The sequence below is a fragment of the Corythoichthys intestinalis genome, chromosome 7 (genome assembly GCF_030265065.1).
Source record: "Corythoichthys intestinalis isolate RoL2023-P3 chromosome 7, ASM3026506v1, whole genome shotgun sequence".
NCBI lineage: Eukaryota > Metazoa > Chordata > Actinopteri > Syngnathiformes > Syngnathidae > Corythoichthys > Corythoichthys intestinalis.
Window position 1 is genome coordinate 59082855 of NC_080401.1, and position 23188 is coordinate 59106042.

At 40.2% G+C, this 23188-nt stretch overlaps 2 protein-coding genes across 3 annotated transcripts; both read left to right on the forward strand.

Moving 5' to 3' along the window:
* The first annotated feature begins 334 nt into the window (after positions 1 to 334).
* On the forward strand, positions 335 to 7355 carry dohh (deoxyhypusine hydroxylase/monooxygenase). 2 transcript variants are annotated; one of them, XM_057840117.1, is made up of 6 exons: positions 335 to 2389; positions 2768 to 2877; positions 5489 to 5656; positions 5723 to 5799; positions 5921 to 6152; positions 6684 to 7355. In XM_057840117.1, the coding sequence occupies exons 2-6, from the start codon at positions 2769 to 2771 to the stop codon at positions 7007 to 7009; spliced, it is 912 nt and encodes a 303-aa protein (XP_057696100.1). In that variant the 5' UTR covers positions 335 to 2389; position 2768; the 3' UTR covers positions 7010 to 7355. The 2 variants fall into 2 exon arrangements, with proteins under 2 accessions (XP_057696100.1, XP_057696099.1); XM_057840116.1 differs by having other exon boundaries at positions 340 to 2389; positions 2759 to 2877.
* A 1230-nt stretch (positions 7356 to 8585) lies between these two features.
* Positions 8586 to 22193, forward strand: rsph4a (radial spoke head component 4A). Its single transcript, XM_057840113.1, has 6 exons — positions 8586 to 8862; positions 10374 to 10599; positions 13272 to 13559; positions 15449 to 15898; positions 18328 to 18587; positions 21384 to 22193. Exons 1-6 carry the CDS (start codon positions 8774 to 8776, stop codon positions 21616 to 21618), a joined length of 1548 nt encoding a protein of 515 aa, XP_057696096.1. The 5' UTR covers positions 8586 to 8773; the 3' UTR covers positions 21619 to 22193.
* Positions 22194 to 23188: the final 995 nt, after the last annotated feature.

Here is a 23188-nt window from a genome sequence, read left to right on the forward strand (position 1 = left end):
TAGGACGTGAAGCTAATGATGTTAAAATGTGAGTGCTAATGTTATGCTACACCACGAGTGCTAAATGCGATGGTAGCCTTGCTGTGTCGTGTATATCATTATTGGGTCACTTCCTGTAGATAGCTAGTCATTTCCTGTTGATTTTGGGGCATTTCAGGGTCACTTCCTGTTGATATCAGATCAGTTCCTGTTCATCTGGGGCATGTTAGGGTCCCTTCCTGTTGAAACGGGCCACTTCCTGTTGATTTGGGCGTATTTCGGGGTCAGTTCCTGTTGATATCGTATCACTTCCTGTTAATTGGGGGGCATTTCGGGGTCAATTCCTGTTGATATCGGGTCCCTTCCCATTGATTTAGGAGCATTTCAGGGTCACTTCCTGTTGATATCGGGTCACCTCCTCTTCATCTGTGGGGGCATGTTAGTGTCACTTCCTGTTGATTTGGGGGCATTCCAGGTTCACTTGCTGTTGCTCTTAGGTCACTTCCTGTTGAATTTGGGGGCATTTGAGGTCACTTCCTCTTAATTTGGGGGCAATTTGGGGTCACCCTCTGTTAATATCGGACCACTTCCTATTGAGGGCATTCCAGGGTCACTCCCTGTTGATTCTGGGTCACTTCCTGTTGATGTTGGGTCACTTCCTGTTGATTTTGAGGCATATCAGTGTCAATTCTGGTCAATATTGGGGTTACTTCCTGTTAATTTGGGGGCATTTTGGGGTCACCCTCTGTCATTATCGGGCCTATTGATTTTCGAGCATTTCAGGGTCAGTTCCTGTTGATTTGGGGGCATTCCGGGGGCACTTGCTGTTGATCATTGGTCACTTCCTGTTGAATTTGGGGTATATCAAGGTCACTTCCTGTTAATTTGGGGACAATTTGCAATCACCCTCTGTTAATATCGGACCACTTCCTATTGAGGGCATTTCAGGGTCACTCCCTGTGGATACTGGGTCACATGCTGTTGATGTCGGATTTCAGGTCACTTCCTGTTGATTTGGGGGCATTCCGGGGTCACTGGCTGTTGATCTTGGGTCACTTCCTGTTGATTTTGGGGCATACTGAGGTCACTTCCTGGTGATGCTGGGTCACTTCCTGTTGATGTAGGGTCACTTACTATTTATTTTGAGGCATATCAATGTCAATTCCGGTCAATATTGGGGTCACTTCCTGTTAATTTGGGGGCAGTTTAGGGGTCACCCTCTGTTATTATCGGGCCACTTCCTATTGATTGATTTTGGGGCATTTCAGGGTGACTTCCTGTTGATGTGGGGGCGTTCCGGGGTCACTTGCTGTTGATCGTAGGTCACTTCCTGTTGAATTTGGGGTATATCGAGGTCACTTCCTGTTAACTTGGGGGCATTTTGAGGTCACCTCCTCTTAATTTGGGGGCAGTTTGAGGTCACCCTCTGTTAATATCCGGCCACTTCCTATTGGGGGCATTTCAGGATCACTCCCTGTTGATTTGGGGGCATTGCAATGTCTGTTGATCTCGGGTCACTTCCTGTTGATTACGGGCCATTTTGAGGTCCTTTCCTCTTAACTTGGGGGCAATTTGGGGTCACCCTCTGTTGATATCAGGCCACTTCCTATTGATTTGGGGGCATATCGGGGTCACTTCCTGTTGATTTTGGGGAATTTCGGGGTCAATTCCTATTAATTTGGTGGCATTACAGGGTCACTTCCTGATGATTTTGGAGAATTTCGGGGTCAATTCCTATTGCTATCGTGTCACCTCCTGCTCGTTATGGGGCATTTCGGGGTCATTTCCTTTTGATTTTAGGGCATTTCAGAGTCACTTCCTGTTGATATCGGGTCACTTACTGTTTATTTGGGGCCATTCTGGGGTCACTTCCCATTGATATGGGGTCACTTTGTATTGATTTAGGGTCATTTCAGGGTCACTTCCTGTTGATCTCGAGTCACCTCTTGTCGATTTCGGGGGTCACTTCCTGTTGATATCTGGTCAAGTCCTGTTGATTTGGGGGCATATCAGGGTCACATCCCGTTGATCTCGGGTCACTTCCTGTTTACATCAGTTCACTTTCTGTTGATTTGAAGGTATTTTTAAGTGACTTCCTATTGATACCTGGCTATGAACCAAACTGTTAGTAAATCCTTCAAAAAAGTCAGCGAATTAATAGTATTTTTGGGAGAAATTACTCATATCCGCATATGTCTCTCCGACGCAAGATGGCCGCTCGTTACACGCGCCGTAGTTCTCTACCTTTAGTAATCTAGGATTATATACATGATATTTATTAACCAACCAACCCCTTTTCGTTTTCGTGTTTGTCATTATTGACGTATCCGGAAGCTGTCAACGTGGGTGAAGCTAAGCTAACCGAGCTACCAATTGTGAGCGGTTGTCAGCCCGCTTCTTTTGTTTTCGTGTGAGTTTGCTTCATTTCCTTATTTTAGTTGAATGAGATGGGTTTTATTCCGTCGCTGGTGGCGTCACAACCTCATTGGGCTTTAGTAGGATAGCTAGTAGCTTAGCACGTGTAGTTCTTGGCAACAAATGGCCGTACTTCAGTTACTAACAACGCAAAGGAATAGACTTGGCAACGCGGACAATGCTCAAATGTTACGGGTTTGCGCTAACAACTAATAGCTAGCTAGTTTTTAAAATTTTTTATTGATATTTTTATTAACAAACAACAAACATTACAACATAATTGGCATGGTACAATGTTAAACAACTTTAAAGCTAACAGACACGCCTACAGTTAGCTTGAATGTTTTCAATTATTACTATGAAGTGTTCGCAGGATGACGGCCAGTCCGGAGCAGCTGGCTGCGGTGGGTTCCGTTCTGGTGGACCCCCGTCAGGACCTGACCCGCAGGTTCCGTGCTCTCTTCACCCTCAAGAACCTCGGAGGTAAAGTACAAGAGATATCCAAGTTGAAAGAGTCTCGAAAGTTAGTTTTGGGGAAAGTTGAAAGTCTTTTTGTCAAAAGTAACGACCAGCACCATTGGAGATATTTGGCAGATTCGAGTTGAAAATCTATACATATTGTTGTGTACAGTCCGGACAAAATTTAACAGAAAATTCATGCTGGTTTTGGGGCACTTAGGGGTCTCTTCCTGTTGATTTTGGTTCAATTTCTGGCTTTGATTGTTCATTTTTTACTGCCAGTGATTGACTGCCAAGATTTCCAATTTATGCGGACTGAATTTTTTGGGGTACGAAAAAACGACACGTTCTGTCAAAATTTGACAAAGAATTCTTGTTGGTTTTGGCGGAGGGACTTACACGTAATTTTTTTGGTTGATTTTGTGAAACTTTTTGTTGGTTCTGGAACATTCTCCGGTCACTTCCTGTACATTTTGGGTCACATACAGAAGCGTTTGAAAGTTTTTTGTCAAAGATATTGACCACCAATGGAGATTTTTTGTAGGTTGGAGTTGAAAATCAGTACATATTCTTGTGTACAGTTTCGCCAAAAAAAAAAAAAAACTTATTGGTCACTTCCTGTTGATTTTGGTTCACTTTATGGCTGTGATTGCTCATTTTCATGTGCCATTGACTGCACTAGATGTCCAATTTATGTTGACTGATTTTTTGGGTGGGAGGGGGAACGCTAAGTCTTGCCAAAATTTGACCCAAAAAAATCTTGTTGGTTTTGTTGGGAGCACTTAGAAATCATATTTTTGCTGATTTTGGGTCCCTTTGTGTCAGTTTTGGAGCGTTCTACGGTCACTTCCTGTAGATTTTGTGTCACATCCTGTTGTTTTGGGGGAAAATTGAAAGTTTTTTGTCAAAAATAATGACCGCCATTGAAGATTCGGGTTGATTTTTTTCTGTGTGCAGTCTCGCCAAAATTGAACAAAAACCTCATACTGGTTTTAGGCACTTATGGGTCACTTCCTGTTGATTTCTGGGTGTGATTTTTCCTCTTTTAGTGCCAATGACTGCATTAGACATCAAATTTATTTGGATGGATTGAAAAAAAATAAGTTCCGCCAAAATTTGACCCCCAAAAATCTTGTACGTTTTGGCGGGTGGACTTACACGTCTTTTTTTTGGCTCAGTTTCTGTTGGTTTTGGGGCATTCTCCGGTCACTTCCTGTAAATTTTGGGTCACATCCATTTGTTTTGGGGAAAGTTGAAAGTTTTTTTTAAATAAAAAATAATGACCACCAATGGAGATTTATTTTGTAGATTCTAGGTAAAAAATCAATACATATTCTTGTGTACAGTCCTGCCAAAATTGAACATAAACTCCTACTTGGGGCACTTATGGGTCACTTCCTGTTGATTTTGGTTCAATTTCTGGCTGTCATTGCTCATCTTTTAATGCCATTGACTGCACAAGATGTCCAATTTATGTGGAGTGGACTGAAATATTTTGTGGGAAAAACCCTGCTAATTTCTGCCAAAATTTGACAAAAAAATATTTTTTGTTGGGGGGAGGGGGGCTTACACGTCCTTTTTTTGTTGATTTTGGGTCATGTTGTGTTTGTTTTGGGGCATTCTCTGGTCTCTTGCTGTCTGTTTCAGGTCACATCCTGTTGTTTTTGGGGAAAGTTGAAAGTTTTTTTTTTTTTTTTGATCAAAAATAATGACCACTAATGGAGATTTTTTGCAGGGTATAGTTGAAAATTGATACAGATTGTTGTCTACATTTTGGGTACTTCCTGTTTATTTTGGGACAATTCGAGGATGTTAAGGTTTTTTTTGGAGGGGGGGGGGTGTAAAAAATATTGACCACGAATGCAAAAACACTAAGATTTGATTAAAAAAAATAGGGCTGTCAAATGATTTAAATTTTTAATCGAGTTAATTACAGCTTAAAATTAATCGCAATTCAAACCATCTATAAAATATGCCAAATATTTTTCTGTAAATTACTGTTGGAATGGAAAGATAAGACAAGACGGATATATACATTCAACATATGGTACATAAATACTGTATTTGTTTACTATAACAATAAATCAACAAGATGGCTTTAACATTATTAACATTCTCTTAAAGCGATCCATGGGTAGAAAGACTTGTAGTTCTTAAAAGATAAATGTTAGTACAAGTTATAGAAATTTTATATTAAAACCCCTCTTGATGTTATTGTTTTATTAAAATTTGTAAAATTTTCAATCAAAAAATAAACTAATAGCTCACCATTGTTGATGTCAATAATTACACCATGCTCACTCATTGTAAAATAAAATCATTTGGACCCAAGCGGCAGCAGAGGGCGCCAAACACAAAAACCAAGTAACAAGCGGACATTACACTGCTGTCATTTTAATCTGAGCGGGGCATGTGCGTTAATTGCGTCAAATATTTTAACGTGATTAATTTTAAAAAATTAATTACCGCCCGTTAACGCGTTAATTATGACAGCCCTAAAAAAAAAAAAATTCAACTTTTTTTGGTAATATTTATGTAGTATCGAAAATGTTATTAAGTATTTTTTTAGTATTAGTATTGAATTAAAACGTTTTAGTCCAGTCGTTGAAACCAAAATGGCGGATTTTTTTTGTAGGTGCTGAGGCGGTGGAGTGGATCAGCAAAGCGTTTGCGGATGACTCGGCGCTGCTCAAACACGAGCTGGCTTACTGTTTGGGGCAAATGCAGGACACCCGCGCCATCCCCGTCCTCAGCGACGTGCTCGCCGACACGCGACAGGATCCCATGGTACGCCACGAAGCGGGTGAGTTTCCGTGAGCGGTGGCCATTTTGAACCGGTATTGACCGACGTCTTCGCTTGGGACTGCAGGGGAAGCGCTAGGAGCCATCGGGGATCCTTCGGTTCTGGACCTGCTCAAGTCCTACAGCCAGGATCCTGTTGTTGAAGTAGGTCATTTGGTTGAACGTTTGTTCACTCGCCCCTCCCAGTCAAAATGTATTGGACATCCAATGCTGTCCAAGGCAGCCAAATGAGTGATATTGACCGGCGTCTTTGACCGCGTGACAGGTAGCGGAGACGTGCCAGCTGGCCGTGCGCCGCCTGGAGTGGCTGGCGAGCGGGGGCGCCGACGGGGGCCCGTACGATTCGGTGGACCCGGCGCCACCCGCGCCCCGCAGCAGCGTGGCCGAGCTGCGCGCCGTCCTGCTGGACGAGAGCCTGCCGCTTTTCCAACGCTACGGGGCCATGTTCGCTCTGCGTAACCTCGGCGGCAAGGAGGCGGTGCTCGCGCTGGGAGATGGTGAGACACTACATTTTCTTAATGTTTAAATAGTCTACATATTTTTAATGATCATTATAAATGCATTTACACAATGAAATAATGCTGGAAAAGTCTGTTAAACATAATGTTGGTCAAATCGTGTTTTTTTCCGGAGGGAGCATTTCCGACTTTGTACTGCAGTCAGTTTAAGGTCATCAAGACTTTAAGATATAGGTCAAATCCGAGGCGGAAACGTAACAGAAAGCATTCACGACTGTCAATGCTACCGCTAGACACCGCAATGTGTAAGTGATTGAACCAAACTACTGTAACAAAAAATAGATGCAGAGAATTATTCTGACCAGCAGGTGGGAGCAATGCCCCGCAAATGGTCAACTGATTTCCCAAACTAGAAACTGTAAAGCCAGAACAGTTCTTAACATATTATCGTTACTATTAAAAATGTTATTGGATTTATCGGGATGACGTCATAATCCCTACTATCGGACCAATAATTATCGTGCACCAGTATACTCAAGTGATGTTTTATATTTCTTTTTTTTTCTCCAGGGCTCCAGTGTTCAGGCGCCTTGTTCCGCCACGAGATCGGCTACGTGCTGGGCCAGATGCAGGACCCGGCGGCGGTCCCGGCCCTACGCGCCGTCCTGGAGCGCGGCGGCGACGAGAGCGCCATGGTGCGACACGAGGCGGCCGAGGCCCTGGGCGCCATCGGCCGCGACGAGTGTCTGGACGTGCTGCGGCGCTACCGCGACGACGCCCAGCGCGTGGTTAAGGAGAGCTGCGAAGTGGCTTTGGACATGCTGGACTACCAAAACGGCCCGCAGTTCCAGTACGCCGACACGCTGGTGGCGATTCAAGGAGAGGCCGCCAGTTAAATTTGGAATAGGGGAACATTCGCTACCCCCCAAACAAATGTTGACCCATATATGTTGAAAAAACATCACATGACACGTTATATATAATATGTCGCCAGAAGTGTTATAAACACTAAAATAAAACTTTCACTTTCTGGGACAGTCGACATCTGTTCAAAGGGCGTATGTGTTGTGGTAGTTAGTAAAAGAGGGAAATTGAGGGAGCGATAGCTTGAAATGGATTGGATGTCTACTGTTGTCAATGGTAGCCAAAGAGTAACGCTATGTGGGAGTTTTATCAAACAACAAAAATGAGTATAATTTGTCTTTTTGCATATTTGGGAATATTACAATTTTTTCTAAATTATTTTTTCTGGTTTCTGTTTTAAATAGTTGATTTAGAATTTTTTTTATTTTTTCAATGTAAAAATTGTTTTCATTGAGGTTTTCATTTTTAAAATTATTTAGAATTATTGAAAAAGTTATTACAGTTATTTAATTTTTTGGGGCAGGTTTGAATTCTTATAAACTTTTTTTTTTAATTTATTACAATTTAAGTTATTTAGTTTTGAATTTTTTTTTTTAATCATTTTTTCTTGGCTTTTATCAATTTATTACAATTTTTTAAAAATTACTTTTCAGGTTTTGTTTTTTTCTAAAGTTTAAATTGTTAAATGTACTTTTTTCAATTTAATTTTTTTTCGTTGAGTTCAAATTTATTTGAATTTAATTTTCTTTTTTAATTTTTAATTTTTTTTTTGTGGTTTAAATTTTTTTTAATGTAGAATTACATTTTTTATTATTACTGAAATGAAAATAATATGGCTTTTTCTTTGAAGTTTCATTTATTACCATTTCTTTTAAGTTATTTTGAAGTTATAAATATTTTTACCATGGTTTTTATTATTATATTTTTATTTATTTCCTTTATTCAATTTGTATCAATTTGTTTCATTTATTTTTTATTATTTATTAGAATTATTTACATTGTTTTGTTTTTTTTTAATATGCGTCTTTTTTACCCCTTAAAAAAAAAATCCAAAATGGATCCTTCACTTATTTGATTTAAAAAATATATTTTTTAATTCTTACAAAAAATGATTATTTGAATTATTAATAATTATTGACACATGACAATGATGCATTTTAAATTTGAAACTCCTGGTCCATTTCCAACTTCTTGTTCTTGTCTGCCAATAAATCATGTGGTTTCAGCTCCATGGATGCCGACGGGGGAGATATGTCGAAAATTGATTGGGACGACTGACGCCGTCAATGGCAGCCGATGTTCATTTTTAAGATAACGTTAGCGCCGATTGAACAATATGAAGATTTTTAATGTGTTCCCTTGATTTCAACGTTGTAAGTGCTAATATGCCAAAGTTAAGTGCGATCAAGTTAAAAACACTCGACTTTTCAAGCAACTCTGGCTCCTCTATCACCGTCAATGAGCTGATAACTGTCACACTGTTTGGCAACGAATGATCCTGTCGCAGCCCATGTTAATTTATGAGATAATATTAAAGCCAATTGAGCAGGAGGAAGGTTGCTGATATGTTCCCCTGATTTCAGAGATGGAAATGCTAATATGCTAAAGTTACAGTGCGCTCAAGTTAAAATCAGTAGTTTTTAAAGCTACTCTGGTTCGTCCTGTTTTGACATGACTGCGCATGCGCCTCCTGTCAAGCGGCGTCAACGTTTCCACGGCGACCCCCAGCGAAGTTGACGCTTGCTCTGACTTTCTCGGCGCCGATTTCTCTGCCGAAGTTCCTTCTAAAAGTGAAGATGGACGGAACTCAGCAGGTCAGCGTGCAGGTGGCTGCTTCCTTCAAAGCCTTCCTCATGAAGAGTAGCAGCAAAACCAACCTCAATTTGTGAGTTTTTATCTCGTTTTTCGTTGGTTTTCACGTCAATTGCTATGCTAAGTCCGGGATAGCTAGCATGTTTTGACTGCCGTATTGATTGATTTATTTTCCTTTGTTTATTCATTTAAAATTGATTTTGTTTCAAAATGTTTTCATAAATTTATTTGTTTTTGTTTTTATTTGTAGTTTTTATTCATTGATTTAAATCAAGTTTTTTTGGGGGGGAGATTTGCTTTTATATTGCTTAGTTTTATTTCTTTATTTACTTGGTTATTTAGCTTTTTTTTATAGGGTTAGGGTTTAGTTTTTGTTTTTATTTCAAAATTTATTGATTTCAGTTTGCATTTTTTAGTTGTTTTTTAAATAAATGTCCATTTTTATTATTTTATACTTTTGTGTTTTTATTTCAACATTCCTTTATTTCAATTTGTATTCTTGAGTTTTTTTGTTTTTGTTTTTCTCAAAAAAGCGTTTTTTGAGGGAAGGAAAATCTCACAAAATACTTTGAAAGAAATATATATTTTTTTCTAGTTTTATTTATATGTGCCCACTAGTATTTATTAATTTTGATTTTAAAGTTAGTATTTGTTTAATTTTATATGTGTTTATTTTGTTTATTTTAAAATTTATTTTAATTCACATTAGATTTTTTTTTTTTTTAACTTTATTTATTTATTTATTTTAGAGAAAATCATTTTGGGAGAAAAAAAATCTTCATTTTAAACGGAAGAACATACTTTTTCAAAATACATTTTTCTTTTTTTATTTATACATATTTAGATTTTTATGCATTTCAACTTGTATTTATTCATTTTTTTATGTATTTTATTTTAACGTATTCATTTTAATTTGTATTTGATTTGGAAAAACAATCTCAATTTAAACTACTTTTATTTGATTTATGTATATATATGTATATATATATATATATATATATATATATATATATATATATATATATATATATATATATATAAAGCTTTTATTTAATTATCTGCATTTGTAAATATTCATTTAGATATTTATGCATTTCAATTTTTTATTTATTTCATATGGTATTTTTATTTTAAGTTTTTATATATTTATTTCAACATTTATTTATTGAATTTGTACTATATTTTTTGAAAAAAACTTTTTTTGAGAAAAAAAATCTCTTAAAAAAACAACTTTTTTTCATATATAAAATTTTTGAATGGATTTTTGATGGCTGAAATGAAAATAAATAGAACCCATAAAAGTAGAATTATGAGGAAAAAATACGAAAATAAGTAGTTTTTGCTCCCCCCCCCCCAAAAAAAAATAATCCTGTTTTTTTTTTTTTTTTTTTTTTTTGAATTGGAGCAAAATGCAAAAAGATCTTTGTTTGTCAAAAACCAACAAAACATGAAAAAAAAGTCTTTTTTTGTATTTATGTTTTTATGAAAAAAGAGAAAAGCCTTTTTTTTTTTTTTAAAAAAAAACAACAACAATTTATTCCCCCAAGAAAACAATCGTAAAGTTGCACTTTCTGTCTACGCTAGGTACGACCACCTTTCCCGCCTGCTGATGCGCGTAATCGAGGAGCGTCCTCACGACGCGGTGGACGTAATGGAGGACCTGAGTCACGACGTCAAACTGCGTCTGTACGAGGACACGCAGAGCAGCCTGCAGGACCTGCAGCCCACCACCGCCGCTGAGGAGCTGGCCGAGCAGCAGAAGGTCTTGTTCGTCCGGCCTGAGGACGCCCCTGAGCATGAGTTTGAATTGGTACGTCCCGTCCCTTTCAAGTGGGAGGCTTGGCAAGGTCCAATCGCTACATATATTTAATAAAATAAAACAAAATCTCTTTATAGAATGGACGGTGGAATGAAAAAGTATCTGAACCTTTGGGAATTTCTCACATTTCTGCAGAAAATCACCATCAAATGTGATCTTTGTCAAAATCACACAGATGAAACAACAGTCTTCTTTAACTAACCATCCAAACATTTATAGGTTTTCATATTTTAATGAGGATAGTATGCAAACAATAACAGACGGGGAGGGGGGGGTAAGTAAGTGAATCCTCTGCCTAAGGAGACTTAAAGAGCAATTGAAACCAATATTTAACAAACAATATAAGTCAGGTGTGTTCCCAATTACTGATGAGTGGTTTAACCCCTTCATGCCTGCAATATGAAGCAATTGTCAGAGAATCACAAAATTTGAAAAATAAGATCTTAATGAAACCTTTTTTTTTTTTTACAAATTTGTAAAAAAGAAAAAAAAATATGTGTAATAAGCGTTCTAATATCTATAACTCTTGCTAAATCCTGTATTTTTTTTCTCATGGAACCTGCAGATCCATGAGTTGACTTGCATCCATTATTTTTTTGAGGAAAGATATTTCAAACTTCTGAATTAGTCTCAAAATCATGAAATTCTAAGTGTATCAAATGTGATACATTTGGCAAGAAGGGGTTAAAACACAAAATATTAAATGTGATTGTTCACTTATTTTCCCCCTTTCTGTCACTGCTTGCATACTATCCTCATTAAAATATGAAAACCTATAAATGTTTAGGTGGTTTTGGTAAAAGCAGACACTGTTTTTTTCATCTGTGTGATTTTGACAAAGGTCACATTTGATGGTGATTTTATGCAGAAATGTGAGAAATTTCAAATGGTTCAGATATTTTTGCATACCACTGTATATTTATTCTAGGGCTGTCAAACGATTAAAATTTTTAATCGAGTTAATTACAGCTTAAAAATTAATTAATTGTAATTAATCGCAATTCAAACCATCTATAAAATATGCCATATTTTTCTGTAAATTATTGTTGGAATGGAAAGATAAGACACAAGATGGATATATACATTCAACATACTGTACATAAGAACTGTATTTGTTTATTATAACAATAAATCAACAAGATGGCATTAACATTAAAATTGTTAAAGCGATCCATGGATAGAAAGACTTCTTAAGAGTTCTTAAAAGATAAATGTTAGCACAAGTTATAGAATTTTTATATTAAGACCCCTCTTAATGTTTCTGTTTTAATAAAATTTGTAACATTTTTAATCAAAAAATAAACTAGTACCCGCCATTGTTGATGTCAATAATTACACATTGCTCATGGGGTGCTTAAGCCCATAAAATCAGTCGCACCCAAGCGCCAGCAGAGTGCGACAAAACTCCAAAAAACACAAGTAACAAGTGGATATGATGGTGTGCTGTCATTTTAATCTGTTTGAACGGGGCATGTGCGTTAATTGCGTCAAGTATTTTAACGTGATTAATTTAAAAAATTGATTACCGCCCGTTAACGCGATAATTTTGACAGCCCTAATCACTCATCTTTTTAAAAAATATATGTACAATATTTTTAAGTTAACAAATAAAAGCAAGGGAAATATACAGTAAATAACACGTCCGATCACGTCATTTTCAAAGTATCGGAATCGGCAAAAATATATGTCGGACATGCCTTTTTTTCATGTATATATATTTTTTAATAAGATCGTTTTCTAATTTCATTTAACGTTACAGACAAAATGTCTTACATTCATCCAGTCTTTAGTTTTGACTTAATGTAGGGCTATCAAATTTATCGCGTAAACGGCGGTTATTAATTTTAAAAAAATTAATCACGTTAAATTATTTAATGCAATTGACGCATGCGCTGCACGACCCACTCACGCATTGTCGCGTTCAATCTATAATGGCGCCGTTTCACTTACATATAGAGCTAAAAGATCATGTAAAATGAGTAGAGTGAATTTAGGCAGTCTTTGGCCATTTTAGCCATTTTATAATTGGCTAAAGCCTTAAAATCCCTCTCTCCACAATTACAAATATTGTGGGAAGTAATGTGGGGAAGTAAGGTAGTAGTGGATCTTTTTCTTAACACCTTATGTTATTTCCCAACGCAGAGAAGATATATCAATTGGTGCCACTACGCACAGTCATGGTTGCACTTCCCATCATGCATTTGGGCAGAACAGTTAAATGGCTACAGTATCATTTACTGAAAGCTCAACAAATACACGAGATTGCAATATTTAGTCACAATATACAAAGTCACATTTATCCTTTAAGAGTCTTTCTATCCGTGGATCCCTCTCACAGAAAGAATGTAAATAACGTAAATGCCATCTTGAGGATTTATTGTCATAATAAACAAATACTGTATGTTGAATGTATATATTCGTCCGAGTTTTATTCATTTATTTCTTAATGCATTGCCAAAATGTATAAATGATCGGGGAAAATTATCGGGAATGATTGGAATTGAGTCGGGAGCAAAAAAAAACAATCGGATCAGGAAATATCGGGATCGGCAGATACTCAAACTAAAACGATCGGGGTCGGATCAGGGGCAAAAAAACATGATCGGAACAACCCTACAATTTACTATATATGAAGTCGACTAACAGTCATTGGATTCGCGCAGGAGTCGGCGCTTCCCAACGTGAGCGAGATCGCCTACTTCCTGGAGCAGGCGGGCGTGGGGCTGGGCCGCGAGGAGACGCAGCGGGTCTTCCTGGCGCTCAAGCAGCTGGTGTCCTCCTACACCATGCAGCGCTGCCGCCTGTGGGGCAAGATCCTGGGCACCGACCGCAGCTATATCATCGCCGAGGCCGAGTTCGCCGAGGGCGAAGAGGAGGACGACGAGGCAGCCGAGGAGGCGGCCGACGACGAGGCCAGGGACGTCGACGCCAACGAAAACGGCGAAAGCGAGGTTCGACCCTTTTCGTCCGATCCGTTTGGGGCGGGAGCGAATAAACGTTTTCCCGCTTCAAATGGATTGGACGTCCATCACCGTCAACGGCTGTCAATGAGTAGATAGCAGATGCTTTGTTCTTAATAAAATTGAGAAATAAACTAGGGCTGTCAAAATTATCGCGTTAACGGGCGGTAATTAATTTTTTAAATTAATCACGTTAAAATATTTGACGCAATTAACACACATGCCCCGCTCAGACACATTTAAATGACAGTACAGTTAAATGCCCACATGTTAATTGTGTTTTATGGAGTTCTGCCGCCCTCTGCTGGCGCTTGGGTGCGACTGATTTTAAAGGCTTCAACACCCAGGAGCATTGTGTAAGTAATTATTGACATCAACAATGGCAGGCTACTAGTTTATTTTTTGATTGAAATTTTTACAAATGTTATTAAACTGAAAACATTAAGAGGGGTTTTAATTAGGGCTGTCAAAATTATCGCGTTAACGGGCGGTAATTGATTTTTTAAAATTAATCACGTTAAAATATTTGACGCAATTAACGCACATGTCCCGCTCAGACAGTATTCTGCCTTTTGGTAAGTTTTACAGCAAGGCTTTTTGTGCTGTCTAACAGCGAACTCTTGTGGTCGCTTTGTGACATGGTTTGTTTTCTTGCCAGTTCAATAAGGCTGCACGACGTCTCGGGCTGACGCCTACGTTGTAATGTTGTGCTTATATGATCCTTGGACAAGATTTGTCCGTAAGTATGGTTGTTGTAAAGAATGTACATATTATGTTAGTAAGCGAAATGTTATATTTTTTTGTATGAGACGTTTTTTGTTTATGTTTAGTGAACCTGTATAGCGTGCTAAGCTAACGTTGTTGCTAATGCAATGCTTGTGTACTGTACTTTTTTTTGGAGTTTTACGACGGTCTAAAGAGGACAATGGTTTGAGGCCAATTTATTAATAAATCAGATGAAAAAGGAAGAAGTCTGATTATTAAGGCGTTGTTCACTAGCCGTCTAGCTTTGGAAAAAGTAGACGCTTCGGAGTGAGGACAGCATAGACGGATTGAAATGACAGTAGAGTGAAATGCCCACTACAGTCCTTATGTACCGTATGTTGAATGTATACATCCATCTTGTGTCTTATCTTTCTAATCCAACAATTTATTTTACAGAATATATATATAATTTACAGAAAAATATGGCATATTTTATAGATGGTTTGAATTGCGATTAATTACGATTAATTAATTTTTAAGCTGTAATTAACTCGATTAAAAATTTTAATTGTTTGACAGCCCTAGTTTTAATATAAAATTTCTATAACTTGTACTAACATTTATCTTTTAAGAACTACAAGTCTTTCTATCCATGGATCGCTTTAACAATTTTAATGTTAATGCCATCTTGTTGATTTATTGTTATAATAAACAAATACAGTACTTATGTACAGTATGTTGAATGTATATATCCATCTTGTGTCTTATCTTTCCATTCCAACAATAATTTACAGAAAAATATGGCATATTTTATAGATGGTTTGAATTGCGATTAATTGCGATTAATTATGATCAATTAATTTTTAAGCTGTAATTAACTCGATTAAAAATTTTAATTGTTTGACAGCCCTAAAATAAACTAGTTAGGACCTCCTCTGAATGTCAGTGCATTGAACCTCGCCCATACCATTGATTTTAGGGTCACTTCCTTTTTTGGGCCATTTCAGAGTCACTTCCTGTTGATTTCAGACCACTTTCCATTTGTTTTGGTGCATTTCCAGATCACTTCCTGTTGATTTTGGGCATTCCCAGGTCACCTCTTGTTAATTCGAGGTCACCTCTTGTGGATTTTGGGTTCGCGTTTACAGCGGAGTATCGTATCCATGTGTCCGCAGATGGACCCGCTGCCCCAGTCGACATACAAACCACCCCCTGTGGTCCCTAAGGAGGCCAAAGGAACAGGCGCCAACAAGTTTGTGTACTTCGTGTGCAACGAGCCGGGTCTGCCGTGGTCCAAGCTGCCTTCGGTGACGCCGGCGCAGATCACTGTGGCGCGGCAGATCCGCAAGTTCTTCACGGGGCGGCTGGACGCCCCCATCGTCAGCTACCCGCCCTTCCCGGGCAACGAGGCCAACTACCTGCGGGCGCAGATCGCTCGCATCTCGGCCGGCACGCAGATCAGCCCGCAGGGCTTCTACCAGGCCATCGAAGAGGAGGGCGCCGAGGAGGAGGGCTCAGAGGAGGACGGTATCGAGGAGAACCCCGAGTTCGAGGGCGTCCCTGTCGGAGAGTTGGTCGACTCCCTCTCCTCGTGGGTGCACCACACCCAGCACATTCTGCATCAGGTAGTTCATCCAACCATAATCCCATCACTGGTGACGGGAGAGTACCCAGGGACAGTGGGCGTCACTGACGATGAAGGTGTTGCCAGTGACTTGGGCTTCAATGGTTGTTGTTCTTGATCTCTTGTTTTTAGTTCTGGTGCGAATCAATCATTGGCGGACTAGCTTACTGCTGCTAGCTTCCGCTAGATGCCTGTTTGACAGGGTTGTGGTTGAGTTTAGGGTTTGCTATGGACCATGTGCCTTGGGGACGTGGACATGGTTGAGGTTAGGGTTACAAATAGGGCTAGTTATAGCCTCGTCACCGGTGACACCCCCTGTCTCTGGTGACAAGGGCTATAAATAGTCCTATGCGTTAAAGGTGAGGCCCCCCTGCACTGTTGACGCCCCCCAGTGAAGGGTAAGGTTAGTTATAGTCCCCGGTGACAACCCTTTCACGGGGGATGCCCCTGCCAGTGATGGAGGTTGGGGGCATAACCCCTGACAGGTAGGGTTAGTTATAGGCCCCAACACGGTTGACGTCCCCCAATGACTGGTGCTGTTAGTTCTAGCCCCTATCAGCAGTGGCGACCCCCAATGACTGGTGGAGTTACTTATAGCTTCCATCGCCGTCGACCCCCCCAGGTTACTGGTAGGGTTAGTTACAGCCCCTGTCGCCGGTGACACCCCTTTCATGGTTGATTCCCCCGCCGGTGACGGAGGGTGGGGCCATCACCCCGGACGGGAGGGTTAGTTATAGCCCTCAACACTGTTGACGTAACCCAATGACTGGTGGGGTTAGTCATAGCCCCCATCAGCAGTGACGCCCCCAAGTGAAGGGTAGGCATAGTTATAGCCCTCGTCCCTGGTGACACCCCTTTTCACTGGTGATGCCCCCGCCAGTGACGGAGGGTGGGGGCATCAGGACGGGGGACTAGGGTTAGTCATAGGCTCCAAAGTTGTTGACGTCCCCCAGTGACAGGTGGGGTTAGTCATAGCCACCATCAGCGGTGACGCCCCCCATTTACTGGTGGAGTTACTTATAGCTTCCATCACTGGTAGGGTTAGTTATAGCCCCCTTTCACGGGTGATGCCCCGCCAGTGACGGAAGGGTGGGGGCATCACCCCTGACAAGTAGGGTGAATTATAGGTCCCAGCACGGTTGACGTCCCCGAATGATGGGTGTGGTTAGTATTGCCAACATCAGCGGTGACAGCCCCCAATGGTGGGTGGTGTTACCTATAGCCTCCATCACTGTTGACGCCCCAGGGTGGCCGTAGGGTTAGTTATAGCCCCCTTTCACGGGTGATGCCCCCACCCGCCATCACTGGTGGGGCATGATGGTTGGGGTGAATTATAGGTCCCAAGACGGTTGACATCCCCCAATGGCGGGTGTGGTTAGTTATAGCAACCATCAGCGGTGACGCCCCCAGGTGACTGGTAGGGTTAGTTATAGCTCCCTTACACGGATGATGCCCCTGCCAGTGAAGGAGGGCAGGGTCGTCACCCCTGACGGGTAGCGTTAGTTATAGGCGCCAACAATGTTGATGTCCCCCAATGACAGGTGGGTTTAGTCATGGCGCCATCAGCGGTGACGTCCTCCAATGATTGGTGGAGTTACTTATTGCTTCCATCACCATTATCACCCCTAGCTGACTGGTATGGTTATTTATAGCCCCCGTCCCTAGTGACACCCCTTTCATGGGGGTGCCCCCGCCAGTGTCGGAGGGTCGGGATTTCACCCCTGACGGCTAGGGTGAATTATAGGCCCCAACACGGTTGACGTCCCCGAATGATGGGTGTGGTTAGTAATAGCCCCCATCAGCGGTGACAGCCCCCAATGGTGGGTGGTGTTACCTATAGCCTCCATCATCATTGACGCCCCCAGGTGACTGTTAGGCTTAACAATAGCCATCTCCACAAGTGACACCCCTGTCATGGGTTATGCCCTGATTATCGTTGATGGGGGACCACTGGTGACAGTTGTGTCACTCCAGATTTGTAGGGTTAATTATAGGTCCCATCATGGGTGGCGGCCTACCGTCACTGTCAACGGGGTACGTGATGGGTTAGTTAGCATCAACAGTGATGCCCTCCAATGACGGGTAGGGTTAGTTATAGCCCCCTGTCGCAGGGAACAGCCCGCCCATCACAAGTGATAGGGACAGCTGTTCATAACCCTAACCTCAACCACGTCCCTGTCAACCAGGCGTCTCGTGGAAGCTAGTGGAAACAAGCTAGTCCGCCAATGATTTATAAGCACAAGAACTAAGAACGAGATCAAAAACAAAAAATAGTGACTAACCCCTAAAGAAGAAAAGAGGCCCCCATCACTGGGCCTCCCTGTTGATGGGGGCCTCTTTTCTTCTTTAACACACATGTAATGTATTCTGTGAATCAGTTGGTGACATATATGCGGACTTAAGACACAAGTTGCGTTTTGTTTCGGGAAGGGCCGCTGCACGTGGGTCAACCTGGCAGTGAAGACGGAAGACGAGTCCAACGAGGAGGAGGCAGAGGAGGTGGAAGAAGACCCCGACGAGCCCGAGCCCGAAGTGGGTCCGCCGCTGCTGACGCCGCTCTCCCAGGACGCGGAAATCTTCGAGACGGTCCCGTGGAGCTCCAGCCTCTCGTCCACGCTCACCTCCCAGCACGCCATCGCCGTCATGCGTTCCAACTGCTGGCCCGGCGCCTGCGCTTACGCTTACGCCAAGTCAGTCCTTACATCGCCCGTTAGTAATGTTACATTGTCATGACTTTTTCTTCCAAAACGTACTTCTGAGCTCCTAAAGGGACATTGACAGAAACCACCATAAACTATCTGGTAAACATTAGCATTATATTGTATTTAAGCTAGCTGCCTTTTGCTATGCAAGTTAGCCAATTGTTGCATTGTTGCAATTGGCTATGCAAGTTAGCCAATTGCAACGATGCAGCAATTGGCTAACTTGCATAGCAAAAGTCCGCTAGCCTAAATGCTATACAATGCTAATGTTTACAACTATTAGCTAACTTGCATAGCAAATTGTCCGTTAGCTTAAATGTTGTATAATGCTAAAGTTTACAACAATTGGCGAACTTCTTTAGCAAAAGTCCTCTAGCTTAAATGCTATATAATGCTAATGTTTACAACAATTGGCTAACTTGCATATCAAATTGTCTTCTAGCCTAAATGTTATATAATGCTATCGTTTACAACAGTTGGCTAACTTGCACAGCAAATGTCTACTAGCCTAAATGCTATATAATGCTAATGTTTACAACAATTGGCTAACATGCATAGCAAAAGCCAGCTAGCCTAAATGCTATACAATGCTAATGTTTACAACTATTAGCTAACTTGCATAGCAAATTGTCCGTTAGCTTAAATGTTGTATAATGCTAAAGTTTACAACAATTGGCGAACTTCTTTAGCAAAAGTCCTCTAGCTTAAATGCTATATAATGCTAATCTTTACAACAATTGGCTAACTTGCATCGAAAAAGTATGCTAGCTTAAATGCTATATAATGCTAATGTTTACAACAATTGGCTAACTTGCATATCAAATTGTCTTCTAGCCTAAATGTTATATAATGCTATCGTTTACAACAGTTGGCTAACTTGCACAGCAAATGTCTACTAGCCTAAATGCTATATAATGCTAATGTTTACAACAATTGGCTAACATGCATAGCAAATTGTCCACTAGCTTAAATGCTATATAATGCTAATGTTTACAATATTTGGCTAACTTGCATAGCAAATTGTCCGTTAGCTTAAATGCTAAATATCACTAATGTTTACCAACGACATATAATAAACGACAAAAAAAAAAAAAACAGAAACGGAAACATTTTAAGAAAAATTCATAATAATGATTTTGTCAAATTTCAGAAAAAAATGTAGGGAAAATGCATTAGGTAAATATAAATTTGCCTTCGTCATTGGAAAATTACAAAATTTTCCCAGGAAAAAAAAATTAAGAAGGAACCATCATGCTCGTTTTGTTGTTCTAAAACTAAAAAAAAAAAAAAAAAAAAAACTTTTACCTGAAATAAAATAGTTATGACAAACATCCCTACATTGACTTTTGATGAGAGTGTTACCCCTACCAACATGGCTGCCCTGAGGCCATGTTGGTAGCGGGCAATGAAAGCTTTTTTCATGCTTCTGCCATGGGTTTATTGCGAGTACAGGTCCAATCCAAGTGGGAGGACTGGCAGCAAATGAACGACTAGTCATTCGCTGTCAACTCTCCCACTTCAAAATGATTGGACGTCTAGCGCCGTCAATGGCAGCCCACGGTGTGAAATAAGCTAGTTATGACTTAATTTTTATGTCAATACATTGACTTCGATGAGAACCTTGCCCCTACCAACATGGCCGCCCTGTGGCATTTATGGTAGAGGCTGTGAAAGGTCTTTTTATGCGTCTGCCATGAGTTTATCACTTGTACGTGTTCAATCCATTTGAAGTAGGAGGGTTGGCAGCGAATGAACGTTCACTGCTAGCCCTCCCGCTTCTAAAGGATTGGATGTCTCGCACCGTCAATGGCAGCCAACAGCCAACAAATAAGCTAGTTATCACTACATTTTGATTTCAATGCATTGACTTTGATGGGAACGTTGCCCCTACCAACATGGCCACCCTGTGGCAATTCTCATAGGGGGCATGAATGTTCTTTTCATGCTTTTGCCGTGTATGAAAATGAATTGATCACGAGTAGATGTCCAAACCATTTGAAGTGGGAGGTCTGACAGAGAATTAATGTCATTCATTTGCTGCCAACCATCCCACTTCAAAAGGATTGGACATCTAGTGCCGTCAACAGCAGCCAACGAGGTGAAATAAGATAGTTATGACTTAATTTTAATGTCAATGCATTGACTTTAATGGGAAAGTCACTCCTACCAACATGGCCACATGTTGGTAGGTACGATAAAGGTCTTTCATGCTTTTGCCATGAATTGAAATGAATTTATCACTAAAAGATGTCCAATCCATTTGAAGCGGGAGGCATGGCAGCAAATGAACTACTAGTCATTCGCTGCCAGCCCTCCCGCATCATATGGAGTGGACATCTAGCATCATCAATCGCAGCTAACGGTGTGAAATAAGCTAGTTATGACTTAATCGGAATGTCTTTGCATTGACTTTGATTGGAGCATCGCCCCTACCAACATGGCCGCTCTGAGGCCAATTTGCATTGAAGGTCTTTTTATGCTTTTTCCGTGAATTGGAATGAGTTTGGGAGGTCTGACAGTAAATGAATGACTTGTTATTCACTGCCAGTCCTCCCACATCAGATGGATTGGACGTCTAGCGCGGTCCAATGGGATCCAATGGAAACGTTGCCCCTACTACTTTTGTAGGGGCCATTAAATGTCTTTTCATGCAACTGCCATGAGTTTATCACTTGTAGATGTCCAATCCATTAGAAGCGTGAGGGTTGTTCATTTAACCCTCCCGCTGGATTGGACGTTTATCACCCTTTTGGTACTCAATGCACTTTTGAATTCTCGCCGCAGGAAATTTGAGAACATCTACGTGGGCTGGGGCCTGAAGTACCCGGGCGACGGCTACAGCCCCCTCCTGCCGCCGGCGCCCCAGAACGAGTACCCCAGCGCCCCCGAGATCACGGAGGACGTGGACCCCACCGTGGAGGAGGAGCAGGCGCTTCAGGACGCGCTGGACGAGAAGCAGGCAGCCGAGGAGGCCGAGGAAGGAGACTCGGACGAGGAGCAGGACGAGGAGGACGACTGAGCCCGTGTCAGTTATTCTTAGGACATTCCCGGGTCACTTCCTATATTATTTTTGCTCACTTTCTGTTAATGTTTGGCAATTTAAGGAAGCTTGTTTTTGAGAAAAACAATGGTCAAGTAATTTTTTTTTCATGGGTCACTTCCTGCTTTCCTGTTGATTTTAGGGAATTTCCAGGACATTTCCTGTTGATTGTAAGGCATTTCCATAACACTTCCTATTCATTTTGAGTCATTTTTGGTACATTTTAGGGCATTTCTGGGTCACATCCTGTTCATCGGTCACTTCCTGTTGATTTTGTGGCATTCCAGGGTCACTTTCTTTACATTTTGGACCACTTCCTGTTGATTTTAGGGAGTTTCCGGAACACTTTCTGTTCATAGGTAACTTCTTGTTGATTTTGGGGCGGCTCTGGGTCACTCTCTGTTGAATTTCTGGTCATTTTGCTTGTTTTGGAGCATTTACGTGTCACTTACTGATGATTTTGGGCCATTTCCTGCCAATTTTGGTAAGTTTTTTTTTTTTTTTTTTGGTCAAAATGGAGAAACACGTCAACAGTGAGTAAAACAGTATAATTGTGTGTGTGTGTGTTTTTTTTTTAATGTATGTATGTAAATTATGTAATAAATGTTTTTGCAAAAATAATTTCAGTGCTTGCAAAAATAGATTTTTTTTTTTGTGTTTGAAAATATTTTTTACGGTTGCAAAATTATTTTGTGAGTACCTTTTTTTCGCATTTTTTGGGCGAGTGCACAAAAAAGTGCACTGCAAAAACAAACAAAATGTGTGTGGAAATATTTTTATACGCTTGCAAAATTATTTTGTGTCAATATTTTGCAAACATATTTTTTACGAGGCCAAATTATTTTTATTTATTATTTTTGTTTTTTTTTTCCTTGAAAGAATATCAAAATGCACTATACAAATAGTAAAAATAACACAAAAGGGGAAAAATATTACATACATACAAAAAACATCAATAAAGCTATACAATTTTAAAAACAGTGAAATGGGAAAAAAATATTTTAATGTTTACGAAGATATTGACATGACAAAAACAATACAGTTCTGCTTCTTTCATTAAACACAAAATATAAGTCTCGAGTCCGCAAATTTACATTTGTGAATCATTGGAGCGTCTAGTCCAGTGCTTCTCAATTATTTTCTGTTACGCCCCCCCAAGGAAGACGTAAATGTTTCGCGCCCCCCCAAACTCTCTGCCGCCACTGTAAACAGTACTATTATAAGTACGCCTCAGCCTAACATTGTGTCCTTTTTTTCAATTAAAGAAACAAGTAACATAGATCAACTTATAATAAAGTATAACTTTATTAACATTGTTTTGCTTGTAACAGAAAAGACTTAACGCGTATCAATTTGCCTGAAGTAAAAAAATAAATAAAAAAGTCACATCCAAACTGTAAAAATACACTCAAGGTATATTTTTGACCATTTGATACTGAAAAAAAAAAAATGTAATAAAATCAGTAAATAATAACAAATTCAAATTGATTAGAAACATTTACTCTTCAAGACAACATGCCAAAAAAATTTGACCGAAAAAAACAAAACT